The sequence below is a fragment of the Phyllobates terribilis genome, unplaced genomic scaffold (assembly GCF_046119375.1).
Source record: "Phyllobates terribilis strain yellow unplaced genomic scaffold, ASM4611937v1 Scaffold_3__8_contigs__length_932513732, whole genome shotgun sequence".
NCBI lineage: Eukaryota > Metazoa > Chordata > Amphibia > Anura > Dendrobatidae > Phyllobates > Phyllobates terribilis.
Window position 1 is genome coordinate 17,490,088 of NW_027362763.1, and position 18,588 is coordinate 17,508,675.

The 18,588-nt window shown below is 52.7% G+C and overlaps 1 protein-coding gene across 1 annotated transcript in view; it reads right to left on the bottom strand.

Annotated features, from left to right (window-relative positions):
- The window catches only part of LOC141257881 (T-cell differentiation antigen CD6-like), a 217,246-nt gene that overhangs the window by 139,198 nt on the left and 59,460 nt on the right, over positions 1 to 18,588 (bottom strand). The window contains exon 6 of the mRNA XM_073672888.1: positions 12,456 to 12,515. Within this exon, the coding sequence (XP_073528989.1) occupies positions 12,456 to 12,515 (60 nt within the window). The remainder of the gene's footprint in view (positions 1 to 12,455; positions 12,516 to 18,588) is intronic.

Below are 18,588 nucleotides of genomic sequence, written 5' to 3' on the forward strand. Positions count from 1 at the left end.
TCCTGTAATTCTCACTGACATTGGTAAAGAATATCCTACCCCTCCTGTAATTCTCACTGACATTGGCGGAGCATATCCTACCCCTCCTGTGATCATCACTGACATTGGTGGAGCATATCCTCCCCCTCCTGTAATTCTCACTGACATTGGTGGATCATATCCTACCCCTCCTGTGATCATCACTGACATTGGTGGAGCATATCCTACCCCTCCTTTAATTCTCACTGAAATTGTTGGAGCATACCCTACCCCTCCTGTAATTCTCACTGACATTCGTGGAGCATATCCTACCCCTCCTGTAATTCTCACTGACATTGGTAAAGCATATCCTACCCCCCCATTATTTCTCACTGACATTGGTAAAGCATATCCTCCCCCTCCTGTAATTCTCACTGACATTGGTAGAGCATATCCTCCCCCTCCTGTGATTCTCACTGACATTGGCGGAGCATATCCTCCCCCTCCTGTAATTCTCACTGACATTGGTAAAGCATATCCTCCCCCTCCTGTAATTCTCACTGACATTGGCGGAGCATCTCTTCCCACTCCTGTAATTCTCACTGACATTGGTGGAGCATATCCTACCCCTCCTGTAATTCTCACTGACATTGGTGGATCATATCCTCCCCCTCCTATAATTGTCACTGACATTGCTGGAGCATATCCTCCCCCTCCTGCAATTCTCACTGACATTGGCGGAGCATATCCTACCCCTCCTGTAATTCTTACTGACATTGCAGGAGCATATCCTCCCACTCCTGTAATTCTCACTGACATTGGTGGAGCATATCCTCCCCCTCCTGTAATCCTCACTGACACTGGTAAAGCATATCCTACCCCTCCTGTAATTCTCACTGACATTGGCGGAGCATATCCTACCCCTCCTGTAATTCTTACTGACATTGCAGGAGCATATCCTCCCCCTCCTGTAATCCTCACTGACACTGGTAAAGCATATCCTACCCCTCCTGTAATTCTCACTGACATTGATGGAGCATATCCTACGTCTCCTGTAATTCTCACGGACATTGGTGGAGCATATCCTCCCCCTCCTGTAATCCTCACTGACATTGATGGAGCATATCCTACGTCTCCTGTAATTCTCACGGACATTGGTGGAGCATATCCTCCCCCTCCTGTAATCCTCACTGACATTGGTGTGGGCATATCTATTCTAACCTGTAATCCTCACCGTGATCTGACATCTCCAACAAGACACTTGCCTGCCAAAGAACCACTGAGTCAGGGGCAGACACACCATTGGTGGAATTATGCATTGTGATTAGCGATTGGTCGCACAGGGCCCCTGTATTGTTCCTGCACAGCGGCCTCCTCTGTCTGTGCCTGCCCCTGTACTGAACTACTACAACTATTCTGTATTTCCCTTTCCATCAATTGAACTTTAAGAAGATAGTTCGATAAACAAATATGTTGGATTTTTATGAATTACCTGTCACTGAATTCAAGGTGTCATAATGAATGCGGACCCCCATTAAAGGGCTATTGGCACTTACCTGAGAGCAGCAAAATGTAGAGACAAAGACCCTGATCTCAGAGCTGTCACTTATTGGGCTGCTTGCTGTAATTGTATCAGGAGGAGATTATTACTAGATGACTAGTAAACCTGCTGCCATATATCCTCCATTATACCTCCACCCCGAACACTGATTGGCTGCTTTATGCCTATGCACAGTGTTTACAGAAAGCTGCCAATCAGTGGTGTGGGCGGGGTTATACACACAAAGCTGCCAATCATTGGTGTGGGCGGGATATACACACAAAAATGCTAATCAGTGTTGTGGGCAGGGTTATACACACAAAGCTGCCAATCAGTGGTGTGGGTGGGGTTATACACACAAAGCTGCCAATCAGTGGTTTGGGTGGGGTTATACCCACAAAGCTGCCAATCAGTCGTTTGGGCGGGTTATACCCACAAAGCTGCCAATCAGTGGTGTGAGTGGGAATATACATACAAAGCTGCCAATCAGTGGTGTGTTGCGGGGTTATGCACACAAAGCTGCCAATCAGTGTTGTGGGCAGGGATATATACAGTTCAGCATTCAGAGAACTGATAAATCTGCAGCAGATAAAACAGTGATTCTATCAAAACTGTAGAAAGGAGGCCAGTAAGTGTCACATCACTGGAAAGAGGGTCTCTGCCCCTATATAATGCTTTCAGATGGGGTAGTAAAACCCTGCTGACAGATTTCCTTTAATCTACAGCTTTATAACCGCCACCATCATCACCACCACAGTCACATCATCATCACCACCACCTACGTCCTCACCATCACCACCACTGTCATCGTCATCACTGTCATCACCACCATGGTCACATCATCACCACCACTGCCTTCACCCCAGTCATCACCACCGCAGTCACATCATCATCATCATCACCACCTCTGTCCTTGTGACCACCACCACTGTTGTCGTCATCACTGCCATCACCACCATGGTCATATCATCACCACCACCATTATCATTACCACCACTTCTGTTATCACAGTCATTACTGCCATGGTCACATCATCATCATCACCACCACCACTATCGTCACCCCAGTCATCACCACCATGGTCACATCATTAACACCACAGTCATCATCAGTGTCAGGGAAATATTAATGTCAGGAAAATGTTCTTCCATATTTGCCTGACTTAAATATTAACCCCCTCCCTTATTCCCCTCACCACTTGTCAGTACCAAGCTGTCCCCTTTTGCTCAGAACAAAGCCCCAATTAACAGTCATGAGTAAGGCCCTACACAAACAAATTACAGCCAAGGAGTGTTATAACTTCATTTAGAAGCAAGCATCTTGTCCCTGGCTCACGCAGTGGGGTAATTACTGGCAGGTTTGCACTAATTCGCGTGTAACTGGGAAAGTTGCTTTCCCAAGCTTCAAAGAGAGTTTAACAGAAATCTCCAGACAATCCGACTACGAAACGAAATATGAAATATTGTATGTTCCATGCGTCTGACAATAACGGGACCCACATTTTTAGTGACCAAACCAGCCCAGGAATGCATCCATAGTTTTCCAGGGCTATAAGCAAAATCAGGGAGCTGTAGTGCAAAAACACCAGAATAGCAGACTGCAGCTATGCGATGTGTGGTGTCTACATGAAGGTAAAATCATAATAGAAAATATGATATCAATTTTGGGCTTCTGGGATCAACGCGCGATGAGTTATCCCAAAAAACAGGTTTTTAATACAAATCTGAAGGGTGGGGCTGAAGGGTCTCTCCCTTCAGCATAAATAGTTTTTTGAGGCTGATGCCGTGTTCTTTGCCCGTGAGTATATGTCTATCATAGCAGAGGACCCTGTTCAATAACAGAAAACGGAGCTTCTCCTCTCCACCTACATTGAATCTGTAATGCACACGCCCGGACTGACTGGCGTGTGCGTGTATATGTAGTGATTCCACTGGACCATACCGGAGAGTGCCTAGAGGGGCGTAATTAAGTATCTGCCCAATCCGACCAAGGTCGCACGACGGCATACGACGCCAGTGCACCAGGGAGGAACCGAGCAGAGGGACCAGGGTCTACTCCAGGTCAGACTCCGGACACGGCTGTTGGCCCACACCGGCGAATACAGGAACTGAAGGTTAGGCTGGCACACTGGTATAAATAGAAAATGAACCGAACATCATGGTGCATTATCATAGTCAATAAACAGGATACTCCTCAATTAAACATAAGGCCTAGAAAAATGGAGTAAAACACCCTACAGATCAAATATAGGACAAAGTTGATGTATTTAAAAAGACACACTTTTATTTAGTAGAAACGTTAAAAAACATGATATACATGGCAGCTTATTGAAGGGAAACTCTTTCTCCCTTTTGGGGGGACCCACTAACAAACTGCCGTAACTGCTTTTTGTGTATTCTTACCCCGGATGACCTTCTTTATACTTGCCATGTATATCATGTTTTTTAAAGTTTCTGACGCGCCCCCTGGGACATATTCCTTTTTGAGGGGAATACCCGGCACCGGATCAGATGGGGGGTTGTAGTCTCCGAGCGGCTGTGACCCGGCCCCGTGCCCAGGGCGTCAAGCTCAGTGTTATGTGGCAGTCCTACAGATGTTATTAAGAGTTCTTTTGTGTCGACTACGCCACCCGTTGTGATGCGGTCACTGTGGCCGCCGCTGCAGCAGGGTCCGCTGAGGCTGATGATGCAGGTGCAGCTTGTGATGATAACCCCCAACGGGAGGGGTATAGCCTCAGGGGGGACAGGTGCAGAGGATGGGGGTTGTGGTGGTGCAGTGCAGACGGCAGTGAAGACAGAGTCGGGTTATGCAGTTAAGGGTGTTTACTTACTGCAGATGTTGTACTGGTCACTCCAGCTCCGAGTGACCACCCGAGCCGTGCTGCGTCCACCAGGTCCTGGATCCAGCCAACCCCCAAACAAGTCCGGAGCGTGGCCCTGAGCTCTCCTTCTGTCCCGTTCTCTGGCCGTCCCCACCAGTGATCCACCTAGGTCCAGCTCCCTCGGGCCTTCTGTTGGGACACCCTTGGCCTTGGGTTCCCTGACCCTTCATGTGGTGTGCCTTCGGGGTGGATGTAGTGGGTGACCGTGGCAAACGCTGCCCACGGTCTCCGGTCTCTGGCTGGGGAATGTTTTTACCCCCACCAGCTTGGGTTCCGGTACCCTGATGCCGACTCTTCACCCGGGGTTTTAATTTGGGATCTTAGAGTCCTGTTCTTCTGTGCCTCTGGGTCTCTCTCTCTCCTCTCTCACTCTGGGTCTTTCCTTCTCCTCTGCTCCTGACTTGTTCTCTGCATCTGACCCTGTTCTTAGTTGGTGCCCACCTTATATACACCCTCTATGTGTGAGCTCAGGTGACCAACACCCAATGAGCTCCTAACTTTACCCAGGCTGCTCCCTCTATCTGCCCCTACACTACTTGGGATGTTCCACCCCCCTCCCACTCCAGCCAGGAACAGACTCGGTCGTACCTGCACATTTCTAAGTGGGAGTACCGTCGGTCTGCTCCTCGGAAATGGGATGTGTGTAGTGCATGCAGCCTACCGAGCTCAGATCCACACTCCTTCCTTACCCGGGAGTGGAATATCACACCTCTGGATTGAGGTGCAATACCCCTGTAGCAGCCGAATCCTCAAGGTGCTACATTCCCCCCTGGTAAATCACAGCACGTCCTCGGGCTGTAAGACATAAAACATCACCAAAACATACAAATTTTTATAAACATATAAAACATATAAAACATTATATATATATAAAACTTTTCATATAACATTCTCGTCGTCTCTTGTTTCTGGTTCCTCCTCCGGACACTGTGCAACGTGTGTCCGGGAAAAGTGCGACAGTCTCTTAGAAAAACTGGTTTTCCTATAAAACCGGTAGGGGGCGCTTTAGGACGCGCAACTATATACAGGGGAAGTTGGCCGCTCTCAGTCCTCGGCCAAGTAAGGAGGGAAAGGGAATGGCTGCTCACAGTCCTCAGCCTGTGGGATTAAGGGGTTAACGGGTAAACAGTTCACTCTTCTGGTCCCAACGGGGACTATATATATGTAGCAACAGTTTCAGTTTCTTTATACCCCGATTGGGTAACTTATTTACAGCACCTGCTCTGCCGCACTCAACGGCGTCTTCCTCCTGCTCTTTGCTTATAGCTGGTGGTAACTTCAGACCCGTCCGGGTCCTCTTGCTCCTCCTCCTCGCACCGCAACTCCTCCTCCGTCAGGCGGTGTACGTGGAGGGCGTAAGGTCCTTTGGCACACTTGTGCCGGGTAAAGGTGACCTCGTCCCCGATATAAAGGTCACGACCTCTGTGCCCCCCCGGCAGATGGGACTCAACGTCTCTGCGCGTTACAAAAACGTCGCCGGGGGTGTTGTGGTCTCTGATGAAGCCCCACCCATGCTGCTGGTTGAACTTGATCACTGTCCCGATGGTGCGGGGACAATGCGCTGCACGGGGGTCTCTCCTGGCCCGGCTCTTCTGCTCCGCGCTCCTTATCTGGGCTTGTTGTTCCCGGACCCGCCTCTCTCTCCGCTCCCTCGCAAACTCCTCGAGCTGCTGTCGGCAGCACTCAGCACGCTCCGCTGCAGCTGCCCTGGTTTCCTGAGTGAACCCCATTAGATCTTCTCCGGTGGGGTCCCACTCAAACTGCGCTTCCGCTAGCGGGGGCGAGATCCTTATTACGGGCTTCGGAGCCGGAATCAGGGGTGCACACATGGGCCTAACCCTCCTCTGGTGCTCCAGTTCGTACTTCTGGGGCCAGATGAAAGGCTGCCCGTCCGGCCACGTGTGCTGGGCAAACAAGTCCTCTCCCAGACGCGGCACCCTTGATTTTGCGGGTGCGGGCGCGGTGGTGGTGGCGCCCTGGTTGCCCAGGCCTTGCGGCCAGGCCTGGGGCACCTGGAAGGTGAAGGGCACCGTTAGGACGGCGGCGCCCTGGGCTACCTGGCCTTGCGACCAGGCCGGGGGCTCCGCGGAGGTAGGGGGCGCTGTTGGTATTGCGGCGCCCGGGGGTACTAGGCCCTGCGACCAGGCTGGTGGTACTTCCTGCTTGGTCACGCTCGGGGTCGAGGCGTGTGACGTCACAGGGGTCGCGGCGGCGGCTTCCGGTTGGGGCCTAGTCTGCGTCGGTGACATGGCGTTTTCGGGCACAGCAGGGGGACTTTCGGGCTCTGCGACGGGGAGCTGGGGCAGGTAAGCGGTGTCCCGGCTTGGGGTGTAGACGTCCCCTTTACCTGCCTCCATGCGTTCGGCTCCCTTCTCGGCGCCGTCTCCGGCCTTTGGTCCTCCCGCGCCATCCTCAGAGGCGGTCTGCTTCCTCATCTTGGCTGGCGTGCTCCGGGTCTTGGTTTCAGCTTGCTGGGCCATCTCCCGGCTCCATTCCGCCAATATCTCTCGCTGTACCCGGGCCATCCTCCGTGCGAGGCCCTCCAGGGCAGTTTGTGCACACTCCCGGTCTCGGGGGAGCTGTGCAAGGACCTCCACTAGGCCTAGCGGGGTCGTGGTGTCTAGCAGGCTCCTGACCAACGGGTCGGTGCTGCTCTGCTCTTCTTCCAGCAGGCTCCTGGCCAGCGGGCCGGTGCTGCTCTGCTCTCTGGACATCTCCGGGTGAGCTTCTTTGCTGCTCCTCTCCAGGCTTCCTGCCTCCGGGTGCGCTCGCTCCAGACTGCTCCAGGCGGCACCCATCTTTGTTCTCTCCTTTCGTCTCCTCCCACTTCGAGGGCGGTCCCGGGGCAACTCGGTGACTGTCAGCTCCAGGGGTAGTTCTTTCACGCTGACAGACACCTCCAGCATCACAGTCTCTGTTGGTGGGGGCGGTTTCCACTTTTGGCGCCATTTTCTGTCCCGGCCCACGATGGGAGGCGGCCTCTTGCCCTCCTTTGGCACGCCCATAATGGCGTCCGCTGCTCTTCCAAGGCGGGAAATCTTCGGATTTGGCGGGAAGCGTCGCCCAGTGGCGGGAAACTCTGCAGATGGCGGGAACAAGCTGGAAATGGCGGACAATCGGCGGGACACGACCTGTGATGGGGTCCGATGGTGTGGACCCTCCGGAACCGGCGGGAGACTTCTTTCTGAGGTAAACTTGCACTTTTCTTCAGGCACGCAGTACCCGGGTGTTGCGGGCACGTAATCCTGCCGACTACGCCAAAGTTGACGCGCCCCCTGGGACATATTCCTTTTTGAGGGGAATACCCGGCACCGGATCAGATGGGGGGTTGTAGTCTCCGAGCGGCTGTGACCCGGCCCCGTGCCCAGGGCGTCAAGCTCAGTGTTATGTGGCAGTCCTACAGATGTTATTAAGAGTTCTTTTGTGTCGACTACGCCACCCGTTGTGATGCGGTCACTGTGGCCGCCGCTGCAGCAGGGTCCGCTGAGGCTGATGATGCAGGTGCAGCTTGTGATGATAACCCCCAACGGGAGGGGTATAGCCTCAGGGGGGACAGGTGCAGAGGATGGGGGTTGTGGTGGTGCAGTGCAGACGGCAGTGAAGACAGAGTCGGGTTATGCAGTTAAGGGTGTTTACTTACTGCAGATGTTGTACTGGTCACTCCAGCTCCGAGTGACCACCCGAGCCGTGCTGCGTCCACCAGGTCCTGGATCCAGCCAACCCCCAAACAAGTCCGGAGCGTGGCCCTGAGCTCTCCTTCTGTCCCGTTCTCTGGCCGTCCCCACCAGTGATCCACCTAGGTCCAGCTCCCTCGGGCCTTCTGTTGGGACACCCTTGGCCTTGGGTTCCCTGACCCTTCATGTGGTGTGCCTTCGGGGTGGATGTAGTGGGTGACCGTGGCAAACGCTGCCCACGGTCTCCGGTCTCTGGCTGGGGAATGTTTTTACCCCCACCAGCTTGGGTTCCGGTACCCTGATGCCGACTCTTCACCCGGGGTTTTAATTTGGGATCTTAGAGTCCTGTTCTTCTGTGCCTCTGGGTCTCTCTCTCTCCTCTCTCACTCTGGGTCTTTCCTTCTCCTCTGCTCCTGACTTGTTCTCTGCATCTGACCCTGTTCTTAGTTGGTGCCCACCTTATATACACCCTCTATGTGTGAGCTCAGGTGACCAGCACCCAATGAGCTCCTAACTTTACCCAGGCTGCTCCCCCTATCTGCCCCTACACTACTTGGGATGTTCCACCCCCCTCCCACTCCAGCCAGGAACAGACTCGGTCGTACCTGCACATTTCTAAGTGGGAGTACCGTCGGTCTGCTCCTCGGAAATGGGATGTGTGTAGTGCATGCAGCCTACCGAGCTCAGATCCACACTCCTTCCTTACCCGGGAGTGGAATATCACACCTCTGGATTGAGGTGCAATACCCCTGTAGCAGCCGAATCCTCAGGGTGCTACATTTCTACTAAATAAAAGTGTGTCTTTTTAAATACATCAACTTTGTCCTATATTTGATCTGTAGGGTGTTTTACTCCATTTTTCTAGGCCTTATGGCACACTGGTATGCAGACGGGGAGGTACTGGCAGGTACAACAGGTTGGAGCACAGAGAGGATAGGACCCAGTACAGACTGGGACTTCAGGAACAGAACCGCAGATGCGGTATACAAACACAGCAGGGTGAGACCGCCCGGAGCGGCGGGCAAGAGCAGAGCAAGACGAGACCGCCAGGAGCGGAGCAAAGGGTCAGAGCAGAGCGAGGCTGCCTGAGCAGCGAGCAAAGGGTCTGAGCAGAGCGAGACTGCTGGAGCAGCGAGCAAAGGGTCAGAGCAGAGCGAGACTGCCGGAGCAGCGAGCAAAGGGTCAGAGCAGAGCGAGACTGCCGGAGCAGCGAGAAAAGGGTCAGAGCAGAGCGAGACTGCCGGAGCAGTGAGCAAAGGGTCAGAGCAGAGCGAGACTGCCGGAGCAGCGAGCAAAGGGTCAGAGCAGAGCAAGACTGCTGGAGCAGCGAGCAAAGGGTCAGAGCAGAGCGAGGCCGCCGGAGCAGCGAGCAAAGGGTCAGAGCAGAGTGAGACTGCCGGAGCAGCGGGCAAAGGGTCAGAGAGCAGAACGAGACTGCCGGAGCAGTGAGAAAGAGGGAGCAGAGCAAGACTGCCGGAGCAGTGAGGTAAAGGAAGAGAGCAGAACGAGACTGCCGGAGCAGTGAGAAAGAGAGAGCAGAATGAGACTGCCGGAGCAGTGAGGAAGAGGGATAGAGCAGACTGCAGGAGCAGCGAGCAAGAGGGAGCAGGGCGAGACTGCCGGAGCAGTGAGCAAGAGGGAACAGAGCGTAAACCGCAGGAGCGGAGAGCAGAGCAGGGCAGAGGAGACAGGCCACTGTTCACACAGAACAGGCAGGAAGGGAAAGGCGGAACCAGAAACAAACTAGATACTTACAAAGAAGTAACGAGAGGGCACAAAACTCACAACTGAAGTACAGCGACAACGAGAGGGAGTTAGGTACAGGTTCAGTCAACGCAGGAAAAGGGAAGGGACGGACATAGAGGCAAAACAGGTAAAAGATAGGAGAGAGTTCAGACTGGAACTGAGTGTACGGAGGAGACCGACATTGCAGCGAGATACAGGAGCGGGTCTGGGAATACGGCCCCCAGAGAGGCGGGACGAACAGGCAAGGAGCGTGTTCAGACTGGCCTGGAAATACAGCCTCCAGGAAGGCGGAACGAACAGGCAAGGAGCGTGTACAGACTGCAGGTTAGAGTACACAGATAGGACACAGTATAGACACGGGAACAGATACTGCAAGACAGGTAACATAGACAGGACCTGGCATGTCAGAGACAAGAAGCCAACTGACAGGACAAGATGCTCAGGCATGGGTTAATTGGAGCAGCTGGTTTAAATACCAGGTGACAGACAGCAATAGGCTGAGGATGCACAAGGGGTGTGCCCACCGCAGGTACAAGAAACAGGAAGAGATCGGGCGCCGCCCTTAAGCAGCAGAAACAGAGGCAAACAGACAGCATGGAGGGAAGCCAGAGAGACATTCTGGATTGGAGATCAAGTGCGCGCTCTTGCACAGTGGGAGATGGACCACTATGCAAGGACGCTGCCAGGTATGTTACAGAATCATCACAGCGATCGTATAGTAAGTTGTCTTTTTATATCCTGTTTTATTTTATGTAACTGCTTATGTATTTTAATGTCTCCTTTGTTACATCCTTGTATATATTTTTCTTAAACACTGCCTCCCTTTTGGATTAAATATAAAATGTAATAGTTCTGTTTCTTTTGTTCTGTAATCGTTCCCTTTCCCTAAGTCATACACGCTACCAAAACGCAGGCGTCTGGCCAAGCCTGTATTATATTTCAAACTCGGCCGGTGGTGGCAGAGAATAATAATAAATGGGCTATCGTGAAGCTGACAATTACAGTACGAAGGGCATAAATAAGGATTCCAGGCTTTGGAACCCAGAGGTGTGACGCCATACTCTCAGTGGTCGCTTGCCGATTTCCACGTAGTGAGTAGTCTGGATCGCGTGCTCGCGATTCCGGACAGAATACTGACAGCGTGACGGCACAGTGAGATATCACATGATCTCCCCGATGTCGTCCCTCTGTGTGTGGTGATCCCTGACAATCAGCATGGTCACATCATCATCACCATCACCTTCGTCATCACCACCGATACCACTGTCATTGTCATCATCACCACGGTCACATTATCATCACTACCACCTCCATCACCACCACGGTCACATCATCAACACCACCATGGTCACATCATCATCATCACCACCTCCGTCATCACTACCATGGTCACATCATCATCACTGTGATGATACAGAGTAAAATCTTAATAAGCCAGACGTTTAGATTTGTTAATCCAAGAGAAATACCCTATTATCTTTGTGTATTTGCGTCTGGTTAATAAGAACAGACCAGTATTTGCATATATTTGTATAACCCTGAATGTTGAATTTTATTCCTTTGGAAACAATCGTGTTTACTATGCTAATGATAAATTGTACTAAAAGTCACCTAGGTGTTTATTTACAACAGCCCCTGTGATACCAACTATGTAAATAGATTAGCTAAAACAATGATAGCTGAGCCCTGCACCTTTACCTCTGACATGTGACTAATGACCTCTGACCTGTGGATGTGTGCTTAAAAAGGAGGTATGCTTCTGTAGGGGTCAGACTTGAGCCCAAGGAAGCAGAAGGGACAAGTGCTTCTGTAGCAGTGAGACTTGAAACAGAGAATCAAGAACATCAGAAAGACTTTAAAAAGAGAATGAGGGACATCCTTCAGAACAGCAGATGGATTGCATAGCATCCAAAGAGACACAGATTTGAATTTTATATGATTGTAGCCTAAGGTTACCGGCCCTGACTGGAAAGATTCGGATTTGCTCCATTAACCAATGGAGAGACCATGGATACTTTTAAGAAGTCCAGAAGAGGACAAAGAAGTCACCTGGCCCCATGGATATGTTGTTTTGGGGTTGCTAGGAGGGACCCACCGGTTGCCTAGACCCCTTGGAGACATTTGGAGTTGCTAGGAGGGACCCACTGGTCACCTGGCCCCATGGAAACTCTCGGTGAGGTCAGGGTGGGACCTTTGGGTCTCCTGGCCTTGTACCCCGATGGAATGCTAGCTTCCTAAGCTTGCTGCTATCCTCTCTCTGTGGGGGCCCGCTAGAAGCGGGGGGGCCACTGGTTGGGGTAGTCGGCCTTGGAAGTCTCCAAAGTCGCAGCTGCTCTATCCCAGGCTGGCAGAGGAGGAAGGGTGAGACTGTGCAATGTTGTACCATCTTGGGTGCTTGTAGGGACGGTTGGTGTGTGTTTATTATCCGCTTTGTGGTTCAATAAAGTATTGCCACGCTGTTTTACCCTCACCCTGTGTTGTCTGAGTAGCATTACGCCCACGGAAGACCCCAGGTCTTCACAACCACCATCTCCGTCATCACCACCATGGTCACATCATCATCACAACCACAGTCACAGTCATTGTCATTAATCCCTCTATTCCTGACTCTGGTCCGTGTGGTCTACACTTGTGATCTGCTATAAATGCCTCTGACCTGGAGTCGTCTTGTAGCCGATTGTTGGTGATTCGATCACACTGGAGTCATTATCGGCACCTGATAAATATGAAGGAAGCAATAATTAGATGGAATATGGATAATAGCAGAATAACCAACCAGAGTCAGGACTGCAGTCATCATTTGAGGAGTGAGTACAGGGCCTAAGCATGGAAACTACTGTGGGGGGGTCACTTAGTTTTCTATCTATGAACTGTGGCTGATAAAACACTCATACTGTATATTATATATCTACAGCAGAGTTAAGGAGTGAATTAACTCAGTTTCTGTACTGATCGGCTGCTCAGATGGCTGCTCCACAGATTCACCCCTCTTCCAGTTAATAAGGCTGGCCACCTCTAAATGCCATCCTACATACCAGGTGATATTTTTTATTTTACCTAAAATACATTATACTCCAAGGTAACTGCATACTTCAAGGATTACATCCTCTGTGTAGTAATAAGGTAACACCAGCTCACCTGAGCAATGACGTCCTGAAGCATAGATGCGATGAACCATTCGCAGTAGTTCCTGGCTATACTATGTGACTATGGAATCTGCTTTTAAGAGCTTCTTTCACAATAAAGAAACCTATTTTTTGAACTATTCATGAAGCTGGTGTGGCACCCCAGGGGTCTGGTCACCACAGTAATAGAAATATTATGTCTGAGAGCAAGTGGGAGGTTTCTCTGGTCAGGAGCCCTAAGCATGCAACACCACCCACCCAGACCTGGGAGGGGAGGAATCTGCCCTTATAAACTGGGTCTGGGGCGGGATTAGGTGAGACGGAGACAGAGCCTGCAGAACAAGCAGAGTAGAGTCAGAGCCTGAAGAGGGAGAACTACAACAGGAGCTCTGTAGGAGCAGGAGCAGAAGACCAGGGGCTGGAAGCAGAGATATAGCTCGCCCTGGCAGAGTAACTTAGTAACCGGACACCAGAGTCCGAGGCTGTGGGGACTGATATACACCCAGCAGCAGAAACCAGCCGGCAGGGGATTCCAGGTCCTCTGGCCTTAGAAGCCCGGAGGCTCAGTCACAAAGAAGGGACCAGCGCCGCCATCCAGGAGCGGGAGCTAACAGAAGGCCCCAAGTCACCAGCCATACGGGTGAGCACCACACGGTATACTCAGGGACGTGGGCTACTTGTAACCGCTTACAGCAAGGTAGCCAGGAAGAGTGCAGATAAACGGGGAGGCCTACAACTCCACCTGACCAGGGGAACTCCTGCTTGCTCGCAGACTGACCAGGCCCCTTATACTAGCCAGTACTCCCGGGAGGGTCCGCCTTATAACACCAGTAAAGACCCTGAACTGCAACTACATGTCTCTGTGTTTCATCGCAGCACCAGCACCAGCAGTACTGGGACGCTCACACCATCACTCCCATCATCCACACTAGCTGCCCTGAGGTAATACTTCTCCCGTGGGGAGTTATCCCATTCTTGGCTGCGCATACAACATCAGCCTCAGCGGTCTGCAGCGCAGCGGCGGTCCCCACTGACCGCAATCCACGGGTGGCGTAGTCGGACATTGTTATCACCTAAGACTGCCACTGGTTTGACCACCCTGAGCCACGGACCGGGTCAGCGCCACACGGAGACTACAGCCCCCCAGCATCCTACAAAAAGGCCCGGTTCCGGTTTCCCTGTGCGGCCCAGGGGGTGAGTCAACTTTGGCGTAGTCGGCAGGATTTCGTGCCCGCAACCACCGGGTACTGCGTGCCTGAAAAAGACTTTTGTACTTACCTGTGGTGAAGTTTCCCGCCATCCGGAGCCATTTCCCGCCATCGGACGTCATCTTGGGCCGTTTCCCGCCGTCTTCTGCCGTCTTCCCGCCATCCGCAGCTGCTTCCCGCCATCGGACGCCATCTTCAGGACGCCGCGCGGGAAGAAGAGGGGCGTGGACGCCGAAAGCGCGCGAGACCCGAAGCTCCGCCCCACGCTCTGACGCTGTGCAAGGTCCTGGAAGGGAGGAAGAGCGACGCTGACGTCATCGGAGCGCGACGCCAGGTCCTCTACCCCGACGATTGACTGCGGAGCCGCGGCCTACGGAAGAAGAGCATCGCAAGGTAGGCCACGGTCCACTAGGGGGGAGGAGGATGTCGGATACCGAGGGGAGCTCCACCGCCACAGCCACCGCCAGCGCAACCGCTGCAGCGGTCATGCCATTCACCATGCCCTATATCCCGGGGGCAACCTGGCTACCCCAGTACTCAGGGGAGTCACATACCCTCAGTGACTTTAGGGAAAGACTGGATAGCCTCTTCCAGGTATACCCCCTCACGGAAGAGCAAAAAGTGAGCATCCTGGTGGCCCAATTAATCCGGGTAGCCCAAAGGGAGGTAAAGTCCTGGTCACCTAGGAGGAAGAGAACTGTCAGAGAAATACTAGCCCGGCTGAAAGACACATTTGACACCCGCACCTCAGCCGAAATAAAGCTCAGATTTTACGGGTGCAAACAGCGGGCACATGAAAGCATAAGAGACTATGCTCTAAACCTACAAGAGGCCCTGAAAGCCATTAAGCAGGCAGACCCTGACAGCGTGGGGAATGAAGACAAGCTGTTGACCGAAAAATTTATTGAGGGTCTACTGTGCAATGCCCACCGAACCCAGTTGCGGGCAATGGCCTTACAGGACCCTGACCTGGACTTTGCACAGTTCAAGGACAGAGCCATCCGGGTGCTCCGAGAACCGGCACCAGGTGGCGCTGTGCCCCACAGGCGCCCTGCTATCACTTACCACCAGGAGACGGCACCCTTGTCTTCAGGGCCTGTGGGAGCTGATGCGCAGGCTTTAAACAGTAACCCGGCTACAGACCTGCACCATCAGGTCCAAGAGCTTACTAAAAGCGTTGCCGCGCTAACCAGGACTGTGCAGTCTTTACAGGTCTCTTCTCCAGGAAAGATCCAGCTGGCATCCGGACCGGAGGACGTCCCGTGGCGCCGACTGAGGAAGACCCCACCGGCCAGAGGAAGACCCAGCGACAGATACAACGAGGACGGATGACCCATCTGCCGCCGCTGCAATCAACCCGGACATATGGCAAGGTACTGTCATTTAAACGGGCACAACCTGGGGTAGAGGGCCAACCCCCAGGCATAAGATCATCAGGCCCATCAAACTGGCGTGATAAATACGTAGGGGGACGTCCAATCTTGCCTGTGGTACTGGATGGCATTCCTATGAGTGCCCTACTAGACACTGGGTCACAGGTGACCCCCATCCCGTACGTGCTCTTTAAGCAGTACTGGAATGACTCTGACATAACCCCCTACCCAGATGACGACCTGAGTATCATCGCCAGCAATGGTCAGCCCGTGCCGCAGGTGGTATTCATGGAGGTGACCATTAAGATCGGTAAAGTTGAACTGGCGGCACAAGGACTGATTATAGTGGACATAGACCATCACGAGAGTCACCCTAGAATAACCTTGGGAACTAATGTGATTGAAAATTGTCTTGCAGAGGTGATTCTCATTTTACAGCAGGTTGCCAAGAACGCCAGTTCCAGCCAGCAGCGTGTGCTCCAAAAAGAGATCCGGGCACTGATGAAGCGGCAACAAGTGGAACTATCTGGTGGTGAGATAGGTAGCGTGAGAATGTGTGACCCGTTCCCTATTGCCATGCCCCCGAAAAGTGAGATGATGATTTGGTGCCGGGCAGCTATTGGTCTAAGAGGTAGAGACTACCAAGCAATGCTAGAACCCATCTACTCAGACAGTAGGCCCACCATTTTGACAGCACGGGGGGTGGTCGATGTACGCCATGGGAGGGTGCCCGTTCGCATCATAAATATCGGGGAGAGAGAAGTATACCTGCCCCGGTATGCCACGCTAGCCAAATTGTTCATCATCAACCAGAACTCGGTACAGGCCGTGGAACCCTTGCCTCCATCTCAACCAGAGGAAGGTAACGGCTCTAAGAAACCAATGGAGGACTGGTGTCAGCAACTGCATTTGGGTACTGACTCCACTCCATCACACCAGAAACAGGGAGTCTATTGGGTGGTTCAAGAGTACGAGAGAGTGTTTAGTAAACATCTGCTAGACTTCGGGCGAGTAAAGGGGGTAGAACACCACATCCCCACGGGAGACCATCCCCCTATAAAGGAGAGATACCGACCCGTACCCCCTGCACACTATCAACACGCTAAGGGGATGCTAAGAGACATGAAGGAGGCTGGGGTAATCAGGGACAGCTGTAGCCCCTGGGCAGCTCCACTAGTCTTAGTGAAAAAGAAAGACAACACCATGAGAATGTGTGTAGACTACAGGAAGGTCAACCGTATCACACACAAAGATGCATACCCCAAGGATAGAAGAGTCCTTAGCTGCATTAAAATCTGCTAACTTTTTCTCTACTTTGGATCTCACTAGCGGGTACTGGCAGGTTCCTGTAGCAGAGGCGGACCGGGAGAAGACCGCATTCACCACCCCGATGGGTCTCAGCGAATTTAACTGTATGCCGTTCGGGCTCTGCAACGCACCAGGAACCTTCCAATGGCTGATGGAATGCTGTCTGGGACACCGGAATTTCAAGACGGTCCTGTTATACCTGGACGATGTCATCGTTTATTCCAAGACCTACGAGGACAAACTACAGCCTAAAGGTGAAACCCTCCAAGTGTCACCTCCTGAAACCAAAGGTGCAATACCTGGGACACGTGGTGAGTGCTGACGGAGTGGCTCCCGACCCCGATAAGATCACCGTGATTAAAGACTGGCCAAGACCCTCCAGCATAAAGGAAGTGCGGCAGTTCCTCGGGTTGGTAGGCTACTACCGAAGATTCATTCCCGGTTTCACCAAAATGGCAGCCCCTATGCAAGACCTCCTGATAGGTCAATCTCGGAAAGCCAAAAACCAGAAGCCGCCCTTCAGGTGGGAAAAGCTGGAAGAGGAGTCCTTCTGCCAGCTGAAGATGGCCCTCACGGGGGATGAAATCCTGGCATACCCTGATTACAGCCAGCCCTTTATCCTCCACACGGACGCAAGCAACATCGGGCTAGGAGCCGTACTGTCCCAGATCCAGCAGGGGAAAGAACGGGTAATCGCTTACGCCAGCCGAAAGCTACGGCCCACGGAGAGAAACCCTGAGAATTATAGCTCATTCAAGCTAGAGTTCCTGGCAGTGGTGTGGGCAGTGACCGAACGTTTCAAGCATTACCTTGCCTCTTCCAAGTTCACCGTGTACACGGATAACAACCCGTTGACACACCTGGACACTGCAAGGCTCGGTGCTCTGGAGCAGAGATGGATGGCCCGCCTGTCCAACTTTGAATTCACCATCAAATACCGGGCGGGACGCTCAAATGCCAACGCGGATGCCCTGTCTAGAATGCCGAACTTACCGGACGTAGGGGAAGATCCAGAAGATCTGGAAGAAGTTGACCTCCCTGCGTTCCACCGTCATGGGATTACCCTGTATTCCCACCGTGTGAAGGACAGGCGCTCCGTGACGTTCAATCCCTTGCCCCACTACAACTGGGCGGAAACGCAAGACAGTGATCCCGCAGTCCGTTTGGTGAAGGAAATGCTGACCCAGGCTGATGCCAGTCTTGACCCAGACGCTCCGGAGGAGACCAAGCAACTGTGGAAGGAGAAAAGTAAGCTGTTCCTCTACAGGGAGAAGCTGTGACGGAGAATGGTTAACTCTCGAACACATGAATTGACCTGGCAGGTAGTGGTTCCAAGACGAGACGCGGCTATGGTTCTGGAGGCATACCACAACGGAGCAGGACACTTCTGATGGAAGAAGCTGGAGTTCTTGTTGCGTGAACGGTTCTACTGGGTAGGCATGAGAGGAGCCATCGAGAGGTGGTGCAGAGACTGTGGCCCGTGCAACCTAAGAAGAAAGGATCATGCCAGCCAGAAGACTCCCCTGCAGCCCATCATCACCAGGCAGCCGCTGGAACTGGTAGCCCTGGACCATGTGAAGCTGGCTCCAAGCAGATCTGGGTATGTCTACGCCCTCACAATCGTAGGTCACTACTCCCAGTTCCTGGTGGTAGTCCCTGTTAAGGACTTAACGGCTCAAACAGCAGCTAGAGCCTTCCAGCAGCACTTCTGCCGTCCGCACGGGTATCCGGAGCAAGTGTTGACAGACCAAGGACCAGCCTTCGAAGCGGAGGTC